The sequence below is a fragment of the Anomaloglossus baeobatrachus genome, chromosome 3 (genome assembly GCF_048569485.1).
Source record: "Anomaloglossus baeobatrachus isolate aAnoBae1 chromosome 3, aAnoBae1.hap1, whole genome shotgun sequence".
Lineage (NCBI taxonomy): Eukaryota > Metazoa > Chordata > Amphibia > Anura > Aromobatidae > Anomaloglossus > Anomaloglossus baeobatrachus.
Window position 1 is genome coordinate 576,161,566 of NC_134355.1, and position 17,611 is coordinate 576,179,176.

At 52.7% G+C, this 17,611-nt stretch overlaps 2 protein-coding genes across 6 annotated transcripts in view; one reads left to right on the forward strand and one right to left on the reverse strand.

The window, feature by feature from the left end:
• RNF168 (ring finger protein 168) overlaps nt 1–17,611 on the reverse strand; it is a 222,749-nt gene that overhangs the window by 75,044 nt on the left and 130,094 nt on the right. The window contains exons 1-3 of one of the 4 annotated variants that reach the window (XM_075340964.1): nt 14,401–14,631; nt 9,197–9,575; nt 9,040–9,110 (exon numbers count right to left, since the gene is read on the reverse strand). In XM_075340964.1, the coding sequence (XP_075197079.1) occupies nt 9,040–9,110; nt 9,197–9,509 (384 nt within the window). In that variant the 5' untranslated portion in view covers nt 9,510–9,575; nt 14,401–14,631. The other 3 variants (XM_075340962.1, XM_075340963.1, XM_075340965.1) reach the window with 3 other exon arrangements.
• GK5 (glycerol kinase 5) overlaps nt 14,472–17,611 on the forward strand; it is a 107,472-nt gene continuing 104,332 nt past the window's right edge. For both annotated transcript variants that reach the window (XM_075340966.1, XM_075340967.1), the window contains exon 1: nt 14,472–14,684. In XM_075340966.1, coding sequence (XP_075197081.1) covers nt 14,562–14,684 — 123 coding nt within the window. In that variant the 5' untranslated portion in view covers nt 14,472–14,561. The remainder of the gene's footprint in view (nt 14,685–17,611) is intronic.

Here is a 17,611-nt window from a genome sequence, read left to right on the forward strand (position 1 = left end):
GGGGCGGGAACGAAGCAGAGCTAGGCCGCAAAAGCCGGGGACTAGATTTATGAGCGCTGCCGCCGTAAAAGCGCGGGCAGCGCGAGTCCCCGGCGCACTACAAGTCCCAGCGGCGCCGCCGCTCCCGGAGCGGCCGGCGCGGTAGTTCCCAAGACAAAAAATCACTCAGCTAAGCTGCAGTGACTCTAACCCGAGCGCGCAGCGCTAGTGCCCCCGGCGCACTAGCACACCCAGCAAGCCTGGAGTGTGCGTGGCCTGTCTGTGCGGGGACACAGAGTACCTGAACGTTGCAGGGCCTTGTCCCTGACTGTACTCAGCTCCTCCAGCAGGGTCTCTGGGTCTGTGGATGGAGCTCGGCCTCAGGGTTCGGGGGCCGGTAAGATCCCACTTCCACAGAGCCCCTCAGGGGGATGGGGAAGGAAAGCAGCATGTGGGCTCCAGCCTCCGTACCCGCAATGGGTACCTCAACCTTACAAACCGCAAGTGGGGTGAGAAGGGAGCATGCTGGGGGCCCTATATGGGCTCTCTTTTCTTCCATCCGATAGAGTCAGCAGCTACTGCTGACTAAACAGTGGAGCTATGCGTGGATGTCTGACCTCCTTCGCACAAAGCAGAAAACTGGTGAGCCAGTGATCCCACTGGGGGTGTATAGCCACAAGGGGAGGGGCCTTACACTTTTTAGTGTAATTGCTTTGTGTGGCCTCCGGAGGGCAGTGCTATACACCCAATCGTCTGGGTCTCCCAATGGAGCGCCGAAGAAAAGAATAATAATTGGAAAATAAATACATTTCCAATAACATGATGCTTCAGCCTCAAAGTTTCCATGTTCACAAGCTGTAATAAGAGAAGATGTACCCAAGAATTTTTTTATACAATTTCTCATGAATCCAGCAATAACCCAAATGTGATTGGAAATTATTGTTTGGTCACACAGCAAGGCTCTGAAGGGAAGACGAGATATTTGACTTTTGGAGCAGAATTTTGGCTGGATGCCATGAGGCTTTCAGAAGTCCTCAAAAGGTGCTGAACGGAGGAAACACCCAACAAGTGACCCCATTTTGGAAGCTATACGCCTTAAAGACTTCATCTAGGGGTGTAGTGACCTTATTAGACTCACAGGTGCTTCTCAAACGTTTTTAAGATTGGAATGCGGAAATGAAAAAAGAGAATTTTGTTTACTTACCGTAAATTCTTTTTCTTATAGTTCCGTATTGGGAGACCCAGACATTGGGTGTATAGCTTCGGCCTCCGGAGGACACACAAAAGTACTACACTCAAACGTGTAGCTCCTCCCTCTGAGCATATACACCTCCTGGAGAACCAGATCTAGCCAGTTTAGTGCAAAAGCTGAAGGAGAATAGCCACCCACAAGTAAAAACAGAGCAAGAACCGGAACAACCGGAGACTCTGTCCACGACAACAGCCGGTGAAAACACGCGGAACAAGAAACTGCCAACAGGCAACAGGGAGGGAGCTGGGTCTCCCAATACGGAACTATAAGAAAAAGAATTTACGGTAAGTAAACAAAATTCTCTTTTTCTTTATCGTTCCTATGGGAGACCCAGACATTGGGACGTCTCAAAGCAGTCCATGGGTGGGAATAAACAGAAACCGAGAAGTAGGCAGAGCCCAACTTCACAAATGGGCGACAGCCGCCTGAAGGATGCGTCTGCCCAAGCTCGCATCTGCCGAAGCATGAGCATGCACTTGGTAGTGCTTTGAAAAGGTATGCAGACTAGTCCAAGTGGCAGCCTGACAGACCTGCTGAGCCGTAGCCTGGTGCCTAAAAGCCCAAGAGGCACCGACAGCTCTGGTCGAGTGTGCCTTGATCCCCGGCGGGAGAGGCACCTGAGAACACTGGTAGGCATCCGAAATGGTCGACCTAATCCAACGGGCTAAGGTCGGCTTAGAAGCAGAGAGGCCTTTACGCCGACCTGTGGTTAGCACAAAAAGAGAGGTGCCCCGCCTAAGAGCAGCGGTGCGAGACACATAGATCCGGAGCACCCGCACCAGATCCAGAGTATGCAACGCTTTTTCAAAGCGATGAACAGGAGCCGGACAAAAGGAAGGCAGGGTAATGTCCTGGTTAAGGTGGAAATGAGACGCGCCCTGCATGAAGGTGCGGACCTGAGCCAGCCGGGCGATACGCCGCTGGAACAGCACTGACAGAGCCGAGACCTGTCCCTTGAGAGAATTGAGGGACAGTCCTAGCTGCAGACCGGACTGTAAAAAGGACAGAAGGGTCGGTAAGGAAAAAAAGCCAAGGAGCATGGCCGGAAGAGCGACACCAGGACAGGAAAGTTTTCCAAGTCCTATGATAGATCTTGGCTGAGGAAGACTTCCGGGCCCGAGTCATAGTGGAGATGACTTCAGGAGGGATACCAGAAGCCGTCAAAATCCAGGACTCAAGAACCACGCCGTCAATCTGAGAGCCGCAGAATTCTGGCGGAAAAACGGACCTTGTGAGAGAAGGTCTGGACGGTCCGGAAGATGCCACGGCACCTCTACGGACAGATGGAGCAGGTCTGGGTACCAAGCTCGCCTGGGCCAGTCCGGAGCAATGAGGATGACCCGACGGCCCTCCATTCTGATCTTGCGCAGGACTCTGGGCAAGAGAGCTAGAGGGGGAAACACGTAGGACAGACGAAACTGGGACCAGTCTTGAACCAGAGCGTCCGCTGCGAAGGCCTGAGGATCATGGGAGCGAGCCACGTAAATCGGAACCTTGTTGTTGTGACGGGATGCCATTAGGTCCACATCCGGAGTGCCCCACTTGCGGCAGATTGACTGAAACACTGCCGGGTGCAGGGACCACTCGCCACTGTCCACGGTTTGACGGCTGAGATAATCTGCCTCCCAGTTTTCCACGCCTGGGATGTGGACTGCGGATATGGTGGACTTAGAGTCCTCCGCCCATTGAAGGATACGTTGTACCTCCAACATTGTCAGGCGGCTGCGTGTCCCGCCTTGGTGATTGATGTAGGCAACCGCTGTCGCGTTGTCTGACTGGACTCAGATGTGCTTGCCCGCCAATAGGTGGTGAAAAGCTAGGAAAGCCAGGAGCACGGCTCTGGTTTCCAGCACATTGATTGAGAGGGCTGACTCGGACGGAGTCCAAGTGCCCTGTGCTCGGTGGTGTAGACATACCGGTCCCCAGCCGGATAGACTGGCATCCGTGGTGAGGATCACCCAGGACGGAGCCAGGAAGGAGCGTCCCTGAGACAGAGAGAGGGGCCGAAGCCACCACTGAAGAGAGCTCCTGGTCTGTGGCGACAGAGCCACTAACCTGTGCAAGGAGGAAGGCCGCTTGTCCCAACAGCGGAGAATGTCCAGCTGCAGAGGACGCAGATGGAACTGGGCAAAGGGAACAGCCTCCATTGACGCCACCATCTGACCCAGCACCTGCATCAGGTGCCTGATGGAATAACGGCGGGGCCTCAGCAGAGAGCGCACCGCCAGTTGGAGGGACTGCTGTTTGATCAAGGGCAACTTCACAAGTGCCGGCAGAGTCTCGAACTGCATCCCTAGGTACGTGAGACTCTGGGTCGGAGTCAGAGAGGATTTGGGCAGATTGACAAGCCACCCGAATTGGGCTAGAGTGGCGAGAGTGAGCGAGACACTCTGCTGACAGTCTGCGCTGGATGAAGCCTTGACTAGAAGGTCTTCCAGGTAAGGAAGCACTGCTAACCCCTGGAGGTGCAGGACCGCAATCACTGCCGCCATGACCTTGGTGAATACCCGAGGGGCCGTGGCTAACCCGAAGGGGAGAGCCACGAATTGGAAATGTTCCTCTCAGATTGCAAAACGTAGCCAACGCTGGCGAGAAACTGCAATTGGCACATGCAGATAGGCATCTCTGATGTCGATGGATGCCAGGAAATCCCCTTGGGTCATTGAGGCAATGACTAATCGCAGAGACTCCATGCGAAAATGCCGCACCTGAACATGCTTGTTGAGAAGCTTGAGATCCAGGATTGGCCAGAAGGAACCGTCCTTTTTGGGGACTAGGAAGAGATTTGAGTAGAAACCTCTGAACCGTTCCCGGGCGGGAACCGGTACAATTACTCCGTTGGCCTGCAAGGATGCCACGGCCTGAGAGAAGGCGGCGGCCTTGGAACAGGGGGGAGTTGACAGAAAAAATCTGTTTGGCGGGCTGGAAGAGAATTCTATCCTGTAGCCGTGGGAGATGATATCCCGCACCCACTGGTCGGAGACGTGTTGAAACCACGCGTCGCCAAAGTGGGAGAGCCTGCCACCGACTAAGGACGTTGCTGGCGCGGACAGATAGTCATGAGGAGGCTGCCTTAGTGGCAGCAGCTCCTGCGGTCTTCTGTGGACGCGCCTTTGTGCGCCAGTTGGATTTTTGGTCCTTGACTGAGTTAGTGGACGAAGCCGAGGGCTTAGAGGACGACCAGTTGGAGGAACGAAAGGAACGAAACCTCGACTGATTCCTACCCTGGACAGGTTTCCTGGTTTTGGTTTGTGGCATGGAAGTACTCTTCCCACCAGTAGCTTCCTTAATAATTTCATCCAGTTGTTCACCGAATAGCCTGGATCCAGCAAAAGGGAGCCCAGCAAGGTACTTCTTTGAAGAAGCATCTGCCTTCCACTCTCGAAGCCACAAGATCCTGCGGATAGCGAGGGAATTAGCCGAAGCCACCGCAGTGCGGTGAGAAGCCTCCAGCATGGCAGACATGGCATAGGATGAAAAAGCGGAAGCTTGGGAAGTTAAGGCAACCATTTCGGGCATAGATTCCCTAGCGAGGGAATGCATCTCCTCTAGAGAAGCAGAGATGGCTTTAAGAGCCCACACTGCTGCAAAAGATGGGGAGAACGAGGCCCCTGCCGCCTCATATACAGATTTGGCCAAAAGGTCAACCTGGCGGTCAGTGGAATCCTTAAGAGAGGTGCCATCAGCCACTGATACCACAGTCCGGGCTGAGAGTCTAGACACCGGGGGGGTCTACCTTTGGTGAATGAGCCCACTCCTTGACCACCTCAGGTGGAAAGGGAAAACGGTCATCAGAACCACGCTTTGGGAAGCGTTTGTCAGGACAGGCCCTAGGCTTGGTCACAGCGGCCTGAAAACTGGAGTGGTTAAAGTACACACTCTTTGTCCTCTTAGGCAAGGAAAACTGGTGCTTTTCTGCCAGAGAGGGTTGCTCCTCTGATACTGGCGGATTGAGGTCCAGTACAGAATTAATGGACGCAATCAAATCACTAACATCTGAGTCACTTTCGGACAGATCATGGGGCATATGGAGGTAGCCTCCGAGCCCCCTGTAAAGGCATCCTCCTCGTCCCGCGAGTCAGCCTCTGAAACAGAGCCGCGGGACGAGGAAGGAGAGGGAGCCCTGCGTCTCCTCTTAGGAGGACGGGGCCTGGGACCAGATGAAGAATCCTCTGTGAGCTCCGCTGAGAGAGCCCTAGCAGCAGAGGCACCCTGTGAAGGGGGCTGATGCATGTTCAGCAAAGTCCGGGACAGCTGTCCCATGGAGTCGGCAAAAGACTGGGAGATAGACCTAGATAAGGATTCTACCCAAGTCGGGGGTTCAGCCACAGGAGCCGGAGCAGCCTGAGAGACCACTGTGGGTGCGATTCCAGGCTGAGGCATCGTCAGGTTAGAGCAGGCATCACAATGTGGATATGTGCTCGGATCAGGCAGCACGAGCTTACATGCAGTGCATACTGAATATAGCTTTGGAGCCTTGCTCCTCGTGTGAGACATGCTGCTGAAGTGGGGGCTCTGCCAGAGTGACCCCCAGAGAGTATATACAGAGGCCCACAACCAGAGGTTGTGGCTCACCAGACCGCTGGAGCGGTGTTGTGTGCCCTACAGATCCCGAAGCCCGGACCCCCAAGCACCTCAGCAGGGATGCTGCAGCCAGTGATAATCGCAGAGAAAACGCTGAAAAAATGGCGCCGGAGCGAGGAGAGGGGGCGGCACCAACTCTGAGAGCGGGATCTGGAGGGCCAAAGAGACTTACAGGGGAGGAGACATGTACTCAGTGAGGAGTGTCTCTCCCCTGTGCAGAGCGGCCGCTGGGCGGAGCCGCACTGTCCCTCTGCATGAATGACATGCGAGGGCAGTGAAACTGAAAGTAGGCCTCCGGCGAAGCCGGGGCCTAAATTTGAGCGGTGCGGCCGGCGCGCAGGCACCATTGGCGCGGTTCTCAGGCGACAGCCATAGAACCGTCCGGAAATGTCAGAAGACTCACTCAGCACACTCTCCCACCATAATAAAGTACAGGGACCCCCAGAATATAAACGTCTCAGGTACTTAGCTTGCTGAGACGCAGGGTTCCAAGTCTCTGGGGATGAGTGCTCCGGTCCAGCAGGATCCTGAAGGGCTGCGGATGGAGACCGGTCTCCTGCAAAGCATGGAGAACCGTGCTGGCTCCCACTTCAAGCCAGAGCCCGAGGGATGGTGAAGGAGCGCGGCATGTAAGGCTCCAGCCTTGAAATCAACCTTAACAGCACCGCCGACACAGTGGGGTGAGAAGGGACATGCCGGGGGTCCAGACTTGGACCCGCTTTTCTTCAAACTCTTTCCAAAAATGAAAAATCAGATGAGAATGCATGTGTGGATGTATGCCTCCTGAACACAAAGCAATGAACTGGCTAGATCTGGTTCTCCAGGGGGTGTATAGGCTCAGAGGGAGGAGCTACACTTTTGAGTGTAGTACTTTGTGTGTCCTCCGGAGGCAGAAGCTATACACCCAATGTCTGGGTCTCCCATAGGAACGATAAAGAAAGTTATTTTTTTTCAATTAAAAATATTCTTTACCCTCAATATTTTAAAGTTGTCAGAACAGGTAATAGGAGAAATTTCTAAAGCAATTTCTCCCAAATACAGCAATACCCCATTTGTGGTAAAAAACTACTACAGTGGAACCTTGGTTAACGAGAACAATCCGTTCTGGGACTGTGCTTGTTATCCAAGTTACTCGTTCAGCAGAGCAAGATTCCCATAGGAAATCTTTGCAATGCAGACAATTCCTTTCACAACTAGTTAAATGTCCCATCCTGGTCCCCTATTCTGTCATTCCACACATGCACAAACTCACACAAACTCACCAGCACGCACGCAAACGCAGATATTATATGCTCACCTTACCTTCCGTTCCATCGCCGGTCTCCTGGGACTTGCTGTTCTCCGGTGTGGGCCGTGTATCGGGTTACCATAACGACGAGGGAGGAACTTCCTGCCAAAGCACTGATGTCAAAGGCAGAGCCGGTTGCCTCTGATGAGTAGCGGTGACAGGAACCAGGAAGTTCCTGCTTCGTTGCTATGGATGCTGATGCACAGCCTGGAGTGGAGAGGAGCGGCGAACTACAGGACCCAGGAGGCCGGCGATGAAACGGAAGGTACACATATTATATGCTCACCATACCTTCCGTTCCACCACCGGCCTCATAATACTTGTAGTTCGCCGCAAGCACGTCGCGATGTATTTGGGAACTACAAGAACCATGAGGTTGGCGGTGGAACGGAAGGTAAGGTGAGCATAATACTGTATGTATGTATCTGTGTGTGTTTGTGCGTACATGTGTGTGTTTGTATGGACTGCAAGTGCGGATCAGAGCGCGGTGGATGGACAAAACCGGAAGTGTCTGAGGTGAGGATTTTGCTTGTGCAGCAAAGCTTTCTCGTAAACCGGGTTACAAATTTACAGAAAGCTTTGCTTGTTAAGCGAAATTCTCTTTAAGTTGGTTACTCGTTAAGCAAGGTTCCACTGAATTTGGACACATGGCAGGTATTTCTAAAGTTCCTTAATGATATGCTAATGACTGCAGGGACTAGTTGCAAGGGTGTCATTTCCCCTGACTAATCTGCCCTATAAACATGTTAGCACTTCCCTGAGGGCGTGCTAACATGTTAGTCAATCACCAGCATCATCGACATGGACGCTCGTACCTGTGTCCTTTGTCACCGCCTCAGACGCCACGTTTAGGCTCAGTGCGTATGATCAGAAGTCCTGGCACTTCCGGTTATGCGCACTATTAAGCGGTAGCAAAATCTTGTTTTCGCCTCTATATACCGCATAGCCTCCTGTATACATTTTAAGCCCCAACATAGCCTCCCTCACAAAAAACACCACATACTCCCCTCGCTCTCGTTCACCTGCTGCTCTGCTCCGGTGAACTTACGCTCCGCACAGCGCACTCGATGTGATGTCATCGCGCCTGCTGTGCCTCCCGCTGATTGATGGAAGACTGAGGCAGCAGCCCCTCCTTCACCAACGTATACATTGTGATCTGCATCCTAAGGCCTAAGCCACACGGCATGAAAATCGGAGCGAGTGGAATGCGATAAAACATCGCATTCCACTCGGACCAATATTAGCCTGTGTGTCAACAACCATGAGCGATTATTTTCTCAGCTCTAATTGGACCGAGAAAACAATCGCAGCATGCTGCAACTGTAATGCGACCCTGGTTTCTCTCGCACCCATTCAACTCTATGGGGCGAGAGAAAAAAATAAATAAAAATCGCACTGCGCTCGCAGAACACCGGTGTACCGCGAGTGCAGGGCGAGAATGGCAATAGCTGGCTACGGAGGAGAGAGGGAGATAAATCCTTCCCTCTCCTCCTCAGTGCCGGCCCGCCCCCTGCAGCTGTTGTCCGATCGCACGATTGGACCTCAGTCGCAGTGACACTTGAATGACATGACACTCTGCACCTGCTGTGCTGCCAGCGTGAGCCGAGTGTCATGCGAAAATCGCATTAGTCCCCAGTGTGGCTCCGGCCTAAGGATGCAGATAGCGGTGACATCAAAATGCAAACAGTGGCAGGGCACAGTGCAGCCCGCTGATTTCACCCTTTGGCTGTCTTCGTTTGCGAGCCACACTTTGCCCAGATCTGGTCTAAAGGATCCTGTATTCTAGGATGGGTTATATTTACAAAGAATCTATGTTAGGTTACATACAGATTAGACGCAGTTTGAGCATTGCTGGAATCACAATTCTATAACGATTGTTTCATTTAGTAAGACGTGTGCATGACACTTTTTAGCTCGAGAATCAGACAATTCTAACCTTGCTAATTTCAGCCTCATATTCTTTTCGGATTTCTCCAGGTTTGCAGAGAAGACGTGCGGGATAAGAGGCTAAATGTAAAGTAGGAAAACAGGTTGTTATTAATGTGAACATATTAAATATGGATAGACATTATTTCCTAATCTGAATCTCTTACCATCTTCAATGTCATCCTCTGCGGTGTCCTGACCTCGGGCACGCCGCTCGCACTCCGCTGGGTATTGCTTCTGGATGATTTCCCACAGTTCCTTATTCACCAGAGTATTGGCGCGTGCATTTTTACGTGCCCAGTTAGACACTCGCAGTCTACAATAAGGACAACACAAACTTGCTTTTTCGACTGTTGACTGGAAGCACGGGTGACACAATATGTGACTACATGGCAGAGTCACAGGTTCCAGAAGGATTTCCCGACAAATGCCGCAGAAGCATTCAGAACGAGGCAGAGGTCGCTTTATTTTCTTCGACATACTGGTCCTAGACGGCGATCATCTTCTGCAGACCAAAGACGGCAGCAATCTGGAAATGCATCACACCTACAAACAACAAGGGCATCAGTTTAGAGTTAAAGGTGTTTCCAGACTTCTAATAAATTGACGGTTTCATAACAGTTTTTATTTGGGAGGAGGACAAGTATGGATAATGCACAGATCGGCCTCGGCTCTCCTGACCATGAGGCTGTTAGGTTCAGGTCAAGAGACCAGCAGCTGATCTGTACTCAGACCAAAGACAAGTGTTTGGAACAGGCCTTGGCATGGGTCATCAATATCCGATCACTACGGGCGGACACCGAGCACCGCTCAGCTATTGTTAGCTCCAATAGTGGATGAATGTGAACAGTGCACAGAGCAGGAACAGCACAGCTCCATACACTAAGCAGTGAATGTAATCAGCTCAGCGTCAACTCAAGTGATTAGAAAAAAGAAGGGGACATCACCTTACTGCTACACTGCAAGGAGAGCCAGGAGTAGCCACAAGGAATCCTATGAATAAGGACTTCATCCTTTCAAACGTAGAAGATTCACTTCCATTCTCCCCTCTTTACCGGTTTTTAAAACTTTTTTTTACATTTTAATGAAGTAAGCTTCACCCATAATAGTGATTTCTTAATCAGTATATTTTCAGTGCTGGTAATTGTCCCCCTTCTCCCTATGATTACTTGCTGCAGTGACTGCTGAGTTGCAGTACCTAATAACCTCCACTACACATTGTTTGGCGCTGTGCTGTCAGTGCTCTGCACACTGTCTACACTCGGCTGTCACAGCAGCTGATATCAGCCTATTTCTGCGGGTGCAACCCCAAGTTCATCAGTATTGGATGACTGGAAAATACTATAAATACTTGGAAGACTTTAAGGCCTTGTGCGCACTAGAAAAAGGATTTTTCTCAAGAAATTTCGAGAGTCTGAAATATTAGTGTACTTGCATTAAAAAAAACGCACCAATAACGCATGCGTTTTTTTTCCGCAGGTTAGTACCTGCGTTTTTTACCATTATCTATGGCAAAAACCGCAGGTACCTTCAGAAAAGTGACATGTTCATTCTTTTTCTCAAGAAATTCTGCAGAAAGAATGTTTTTGAGAAAAAAAAAAACGCAGTGTGCGCACAGCTATTTTTTTCCCATAGGTTTTGCTGGGGAATATCTGCAGAAAGGTTACAACCATTTACTCAAGAAATTTCTGCAGCAAAAACGCGGGTAAACACGCAGTGTGTGCACAGGGCCTTAATGCTTGGAAAAGAGGCCTAAGGGACAATTCCATATCTTGTAGGCACAATAAACTAAATGATAAAAACAATTCAACCCCAGTGACTGGGTCCTACTTTCTACACTGGAAGCATTTCAATGGGACATATCACTTGGCTGGCTTCTCCCACGCACAGCTCCTGGTGATTGACAGGTCTCTCCTGATGTACACACATGCTAAAGAACTGTCAATCACTTCAAGAAGTATTGGATGGAGAGCTGCAGGCGGTGCCAGATTATTCCTATAGCCCATGGCCAGACTTCAAACTAGGTTTTGCTGAAGAGTGTCAGAGAAGAATATACCTTGCTCCAATTGTGCAGCCGGGCTGATTGCACCTGCAGATTGATATACGGTGACAGCTCTATAGGTGACAGCAGAGGCGGCCCTCCAAAGAGAACAGCGCACAATGGCCGGCATATAGCCGTGTGCCCTAACATCCAGCTCTGGGCACAACTGATCCCCGGGAGGCAGATTTTGTTTTCTTTCCTTCAATGTGAGCGACATCTGCCTCACACTAAAGCGGGCTTTACACACTAGCGATATCGGTCCCGATATCGCTAGTGTGGGTACCCGCCCCCATCTGTTGCGCGACACGGGCAAATCGCTGCCCGTGCCGCACAACATCGCCCAGACCCGTCACACATACTTACCTGCCCGGCGACGTCGCTGTGACCGGCGAACTGCCTCCTTTCTAAGGGGGCGGTCCGTGCGGCGTCACAGCGACGTCACTGAGCGGCCGCCCAATAGCAGCGGAGGGGCGGAGCTGAGAGGGACGCAACATCCCGCCCACCTCCTTCCTTCCGCATAGCGGCCGCAGGTAAGGAGAGCTTCCTCGTTCCTGCGGTGTCACACGGAGCGGTGTGTGCTGCCGCAGGAACGAGGAACTACTTCGTTACTGCTGCAGTAACGATTTTTGAGAATGGACCCCCATGTCACCGATGAGCGATTTTGCACGTTTTTGAAATGATGCAAAATCGCTCATCGGTGTCACACACAACGGCATCGCTAATGCGGCCGGATGTGCGTCACCAAATCCGTGACCCCAACGAGATCGCATTAGCGATGTCATAGCGTGTAAAGCCCCCTTCAGGCTATGTTCACACAGTGCATCTTTGGTGCATTTTTTGAGGTCACAAAGATGCACCCAAATACAGGCATTTCCTTCCCCCAGCAAAGTCTATTCGATTTCTATTTTGCTGTCCACACAGAGCACTTTTTTTTGGTGCGTTATTGAAGATGCAGTATGGCAATTCTTTTTGCCAGTGTTTTTGAGCCCTTCCAGTTAATAAATTTGACTTAAAAAAAAAACCCGCTTTGGGCAAAATGCAGTAAAAACGTTACAAAAACACGTGTTTTTGATGCGGGTGGGATTTTTGGGGCCAAAAACGCTGCATCTTTATGGTTAAGAAAAGATGCAGTGTGTGAACATAGCCTGAAGCCTCAGAATAAATTTGCTTCCGTATACTGACTAAAACCATCATCCATTCTGGGTCTGCCCGTCTGTTATTTCCCATCAATATGACATTTATTTTTTGTATTCAGAAAAGGAAAATTATTCGAATCTTTTATAAATGAGAACCTGACAGTAATAGGTGCTGCCCGTGATCTGGGTGGCAGGGATCAGACACGGCTGTATTGACCTAACCTGGTAGATTTCCATCTGAAACGCACAGGTGTATCGGAGAAAGACTTCCCTCAGTAGCCGGGGTCCCTGACAGCTTCATACCGTATCTGTTCACATAGGCACAGAGCTGGGCATACTTTCAGTATCGGGCGTGATGACCTTAGATGGGGGCATGATGCCCACCTTGGTTGATGTGGTCTAGCACTTCCTTCCGCATGCTATATTGCGGACCTAGCACCCCTATCATTGGTTGTCATATACATCACCTGCATGCCACCGTTGCCTGCAGTACACCTCATGGGGTTTGATGTCGGTGTGTGCACTTTTCTTGCAGTGTCCACAGTGAGTGGGCATGACCGACTTAATGGGCACGGCACGGCGTCTCCCACAGGCTACAGCGGAACGGCCACTTATCAGGGAACACTCGCTCGCAGTGTTGACAGTCAGTGGGAGTGTGGTGGTGACCGGGCTTCGACGGTCAGTGGAAAAGCAATGGCCAAAGGGGACTCACTAGGTAGAGCGCAAGGAAGGAAAATTCCGGGCCACACTCACCAAGGCGGGAATCACACGCTCCAACATCCAGTCTCCGATACTGCAAGTATGCCCAGAGCTGTCGGTCCAGGGAGGCGGGCGGAGGACCGCGGGGGACTATAGTGCAGTCAGCAGTAGAGAGGCTCTTTAGTGTAACAGGACTCATACATCTGAATGGGCGAGCGCCATCAAAACACAGACAGGTCTCTTTCTTAAAGGGAACCTGTCACCAGTTTTTTGCCCTATAAGCTGCGGCCACCACCAGTGGGCTCTTATATACAGCATTCTAACATTCTGTCTAGAAGAGCCCAGGACGCCGTGTAGAACGTAAAAAGCACTTAATACTCACCTAAACCGGTCGCTGCGGTGGATGTGGCTCAGATGGGCGTCTTCGTCCTCCGGTGCTGTCTCTTTTGGCCATCCGTCACCGCCTCTGTTGTCCTTCTGAAGCCACGGTGCATTACGAGTCCTACGTCATCCACACTCACCGGCATTGAGGTCCTGAGCAGGGCAGATCAAAGTATTGTAGTGCTCCTGCGCGGGACCGACGAGTGTGGATGACATAGACGCGTCATGCACTCAGGCTTCAGGAAGAAGAAGATGGCCGAAAGAGGCAGCGCCGGCACCGGAGGACGAAGACACCCATCTGAGCCACATCCACCGCAGTGACCGGTTTAGGTGAGTATTATAAAGTGTTTTTTACGTTCTACACAGCGGCCTGGGCTCTTATATACGGCAGGTTAGAATGTTGTATATAAGAGGTCACTGGTGGTGGCCGCAGCTTATAGGGAAAAAAACTGGTGACAGGTTCCCTTTAAAAGGGAAAAAAAAATACTTTAATAGAAGCAGGAGTTCTCTCTCTATCTATAATATATATATATATATATTTCCTGCTTTTATTGTATACAGAGCCCTGGCTGTCGCCATTACAGGACACAGGCTCTGCGGTGCCACAGTGGGTGATACGGTTATAAAACAAGGGCTGTGGATAGGAGTCCCATACACTGTGTGGCTTTATCCGTACTAGTCTGGGACAGAACTGACCCCGGTTATGACAGCAGCAGCCGGCCCCGCGCACAGGAGCATCGTCCAGACATGTCCGCCCGCATCCCCCTCTGCCCCTCTCCCACACACACAGCCCTGTACTCACCGTCACCAACAGCCAGACACCCTGACACATTCCCTGCGCGACCACCGATGTGGCGCCAATCTCCTCAACACACGCCCGCCAAATCCCAGCGCTTCACACTTCCGCTGGAAGACAAGCCGCAACACAAGACGCCATTTTCCCGTAGACCGATAACCTCATTTCTCAACTATGGTCGCGCTTACCTTGTATTACTCCTATTGTCCCCCAAACTCCTTGGGGATATGACCCCCGCCTCCTCTCCCCCTATTATACATTTAGGTTTACCGCCTATCACTAGATTGCACAGAGTGACACCCCGAGCACTGCCGCTACCTGCCAGTAGTTAATATGGCCGCTGTCTCCATAGTAATCACATGATCACAGCGCTCCGCAAGCCCCTCCCCCAGTAAACATGGCACCTCCTGTGCTGGCCCCGCCCTGGAGAACTCAGCAGTTGCCTCCGCTCTGCTGAATGAGCGGCGGGGCCCGTGACCATGGGGTCTGTGCGGAACGGATACCGGGAGCGCCTGCTGCTGGCCGTGGATGTCGGGAGTACGGTGCTGCGGTGTCACGTGTACAACTCCGCCGCGGAGACTTGTGGGAGCGCGGAGGACAAGGTAGAGGGGAAGCAATGACAGCGGCGGGGGCTGAGATGTGCAGTGCAAGGTGACGGCGGCAGCGCGTGGGCCGGGTGGAGCGCCCCCTGTCGGCGGCAGCGCGTGGGCCGGGTGGAGCGCCCCCTGTCGGCGGCAGCGCGTGGGCCGGGTGGAGCGCCCCCTGTCGGCGGCAGCGCGTGGGCCGGGTGGAGCGCCCCCTGTCGGCGGCAGCGCGTGGGCCGGGTGGAGCGCCCCCTGTCGTCGGCAGCGCGTGGGCCGGGTGGAGCGCCCCCTGTCGTCGGCAGCGCGTGGGCCGGGTGGAGCGCCCCCTGTCGTCGGCAGCGCGTGGGCCGGGTGGAGCGCCCCCTGTCGGCGGCAGCGCGTGGGCCGGGTGGAGCGCCCCCTGTCGGCGGCAGCGCGTGGGCCGGGTGGAGCGCCCCCTGTCGGCGGCAGCGCGTGGGCCGGGTGGAGCGCCCCCTGTCGGCGGCAGCGCGTGGGCCGGGTGGAGCGCCCCCTGTCGGCGGCAGCGCGTGGGCCGGGTGGAGCGCCCCCTGTCGGCGGCAGCGCGTGGGCCGGGTGGAGCGCCCCCTGTCGGCCTCAGCGCGTGGCCGGGTGGAGCGCCCCCTGTCGGCCTCAGCGCGTGGCCGGGTGGAGCGCCCCCTGTCGGCCTCAGCGCGTGGCCGGGTGGAGCGCCCCCTGTCGGCCTCAGCGCGTGGCCGGGTGGAGCGCCCCCTGTCGGCCTCAGCGCGTGGCCGGGTGGAGCGCCCCCTGTCGGCCTCAGCGCGTGGCCGGGTGGAGCGCCCCCTGTCGGCCTCAGCGCGTGGCCGGGTGGAGCACATGGAACAGTTTTTAGAAAAGTTTAATTTAACAATTAAAACCCTTTTCCCTCAGAGTGAGTGTATACCAGTCAGATCTTCCATGTGGGGTCCCGGGGGGCACTCGGCCCCGTCCCTGATACTGCCGGCAGTGATCAGCCTATGATCACACACAATGAGGGGCTTCTTTGGTCGGTGTACAGTATTTGCTCCTCTTCTTTTTATTCCTAAAGGGAATCCACTTTGCTTTTCATTCAAGAGCTTTTTCTTTTTTAACCCTTTTTTTTCCTGACAAGGCTTTGAACACCTCCTGGTAGCAGTAATCAGTGCAGGTTTCTAGATCTGATGGAATCTACTCAGCATTGTCCAATCAAAAGAGCACTTGGGGAAAAAATCTGGACAACCATTTTTTTTCTTAATGAATAGGCTCGCTGGGAGACCCCTAATTTTATTATGAGGCGCACCCCTAAACTGGCGGGGGCCACTGCCAGAAATGCTCTGCAGTGAGGGAACGGCGGACATTAGTGGAGTAGGTTACACCACTAAGGTTAAGTTCACATTTCCGCTAAAATGTATCAGTCGAAATCCGCCGCTATGGTAAACAACGGAATCCGTTTAGCGGATTCCGTTGTGTCCCATAGACTTCCATTAGTGGCGGATTGCGACTGATGACCCTGCGTTGCGTCCGCTGCGTCGCGGTCCGTCGTTTCTTGACTGACCGCCGGGCGGGGAGCAACGCAGAATGTAACGTTTTTGGGGCCGTCGAAAACAACACACCGCGCAGGAATCCGTCGCCATCCGTCACACTTGCAATGTTTGTCTATGGTGCTGGATTCCGTCGTAATCCGTCTTACGACGGAATCCAGCGCTGGATTCCGTCATGCTCTACTGAGCATGCCCAGCATGTTTGGCACGCCCACTGGGCTGTACCAAACACAAACGGATCATGACTGATCCGTCAAAAAACAGAGGCACAGCGGATGTAAGGGTACTTTCACACTTGCGTTTATTTCCTTCCGTTATAATCCGCCCTTTTGGAAAACAGCGGAATCCGTTAACGGATTCCGCTGTTTCCCATAGACTTGTATGGGTGACGGATTGTACCAAAAGGACCTGCGTTGCTTCCGCTGGGCGACGCTCTGTTGCTTCCGCCCAGCGGGAGGAACGCAGCATGTAACGTTGTTTTGAGCAGCGGAATCCTTTGGATTTCACTGCGCATGCTCTTTTTTTTTTTTATAATTCAAACTTTATTTTGGCTCGCGGTGGCCGAACGTTCAGCTGAGCGCCCGGCCGTCGGCAAGCAACAGCACTCAGCTGAGCGACCGGCCGCCAGCATGCCCGGTCGCCGGCAAGTCACAGCGCTCAGCTAAGCGCCCGCCGGCATGCCAGGGCGCCGGCAAGTGACAGCGCTCAGCTGATCACCCGGCGGTCGGCTACTGGGAGCGATCAGCTGATCACCCGGCGGCCGGCTACTGGGAGCGATCAGCTGATCACCCGGCGGCCGGCTACTGGGAGCGATCAGCTGATCACCCGGCGGCCGGCTGCAGGGAGCAATCAGCTGATCGTTCACAATAGTCTGCCGCTGGTAAAACTGTAAAAAAAATAAAAAAAAAATAAAAACGAATTGCGTTGTTTTGCAGCATCCGTTGTGCCACTATATGAAACACATCCGTTGCATCCGTTACACAATGCAATGCTACGGATACCGTTCAACGCAAGTGTGAAACTAGCCTAACGGACGCAACTGATCCGTTTTTTCACAGGATTCCTGTGAAAGGAATCCTGTGAAAAACACATCAGTTGCATCAGTTGACATCTAAAAAACAACTGATCCGTTGTTTTCAATCCGTCAGCAACGGAAGTGTGAACTTAGCCTACAGTGACGTAACGTTTCATGAATTTGATAGGTGGGTGTATCTGTGCCCCATCCCATAATGGACTGGTGTGAAAATGCCAGAACTCACTATACTTATGGGGCAAAATATTGCGACTTATTATGGTTCTTTACTCCAGAATTATTTTTTTTTTGGGTGATGATGAGCACTGGCTGCAGCATATTCATGTGTCGATGTGGCCTGAGATGGAATTTTTTTATTTTTTACACTGACTAACGACCTGTCATCTAGTTGAGGA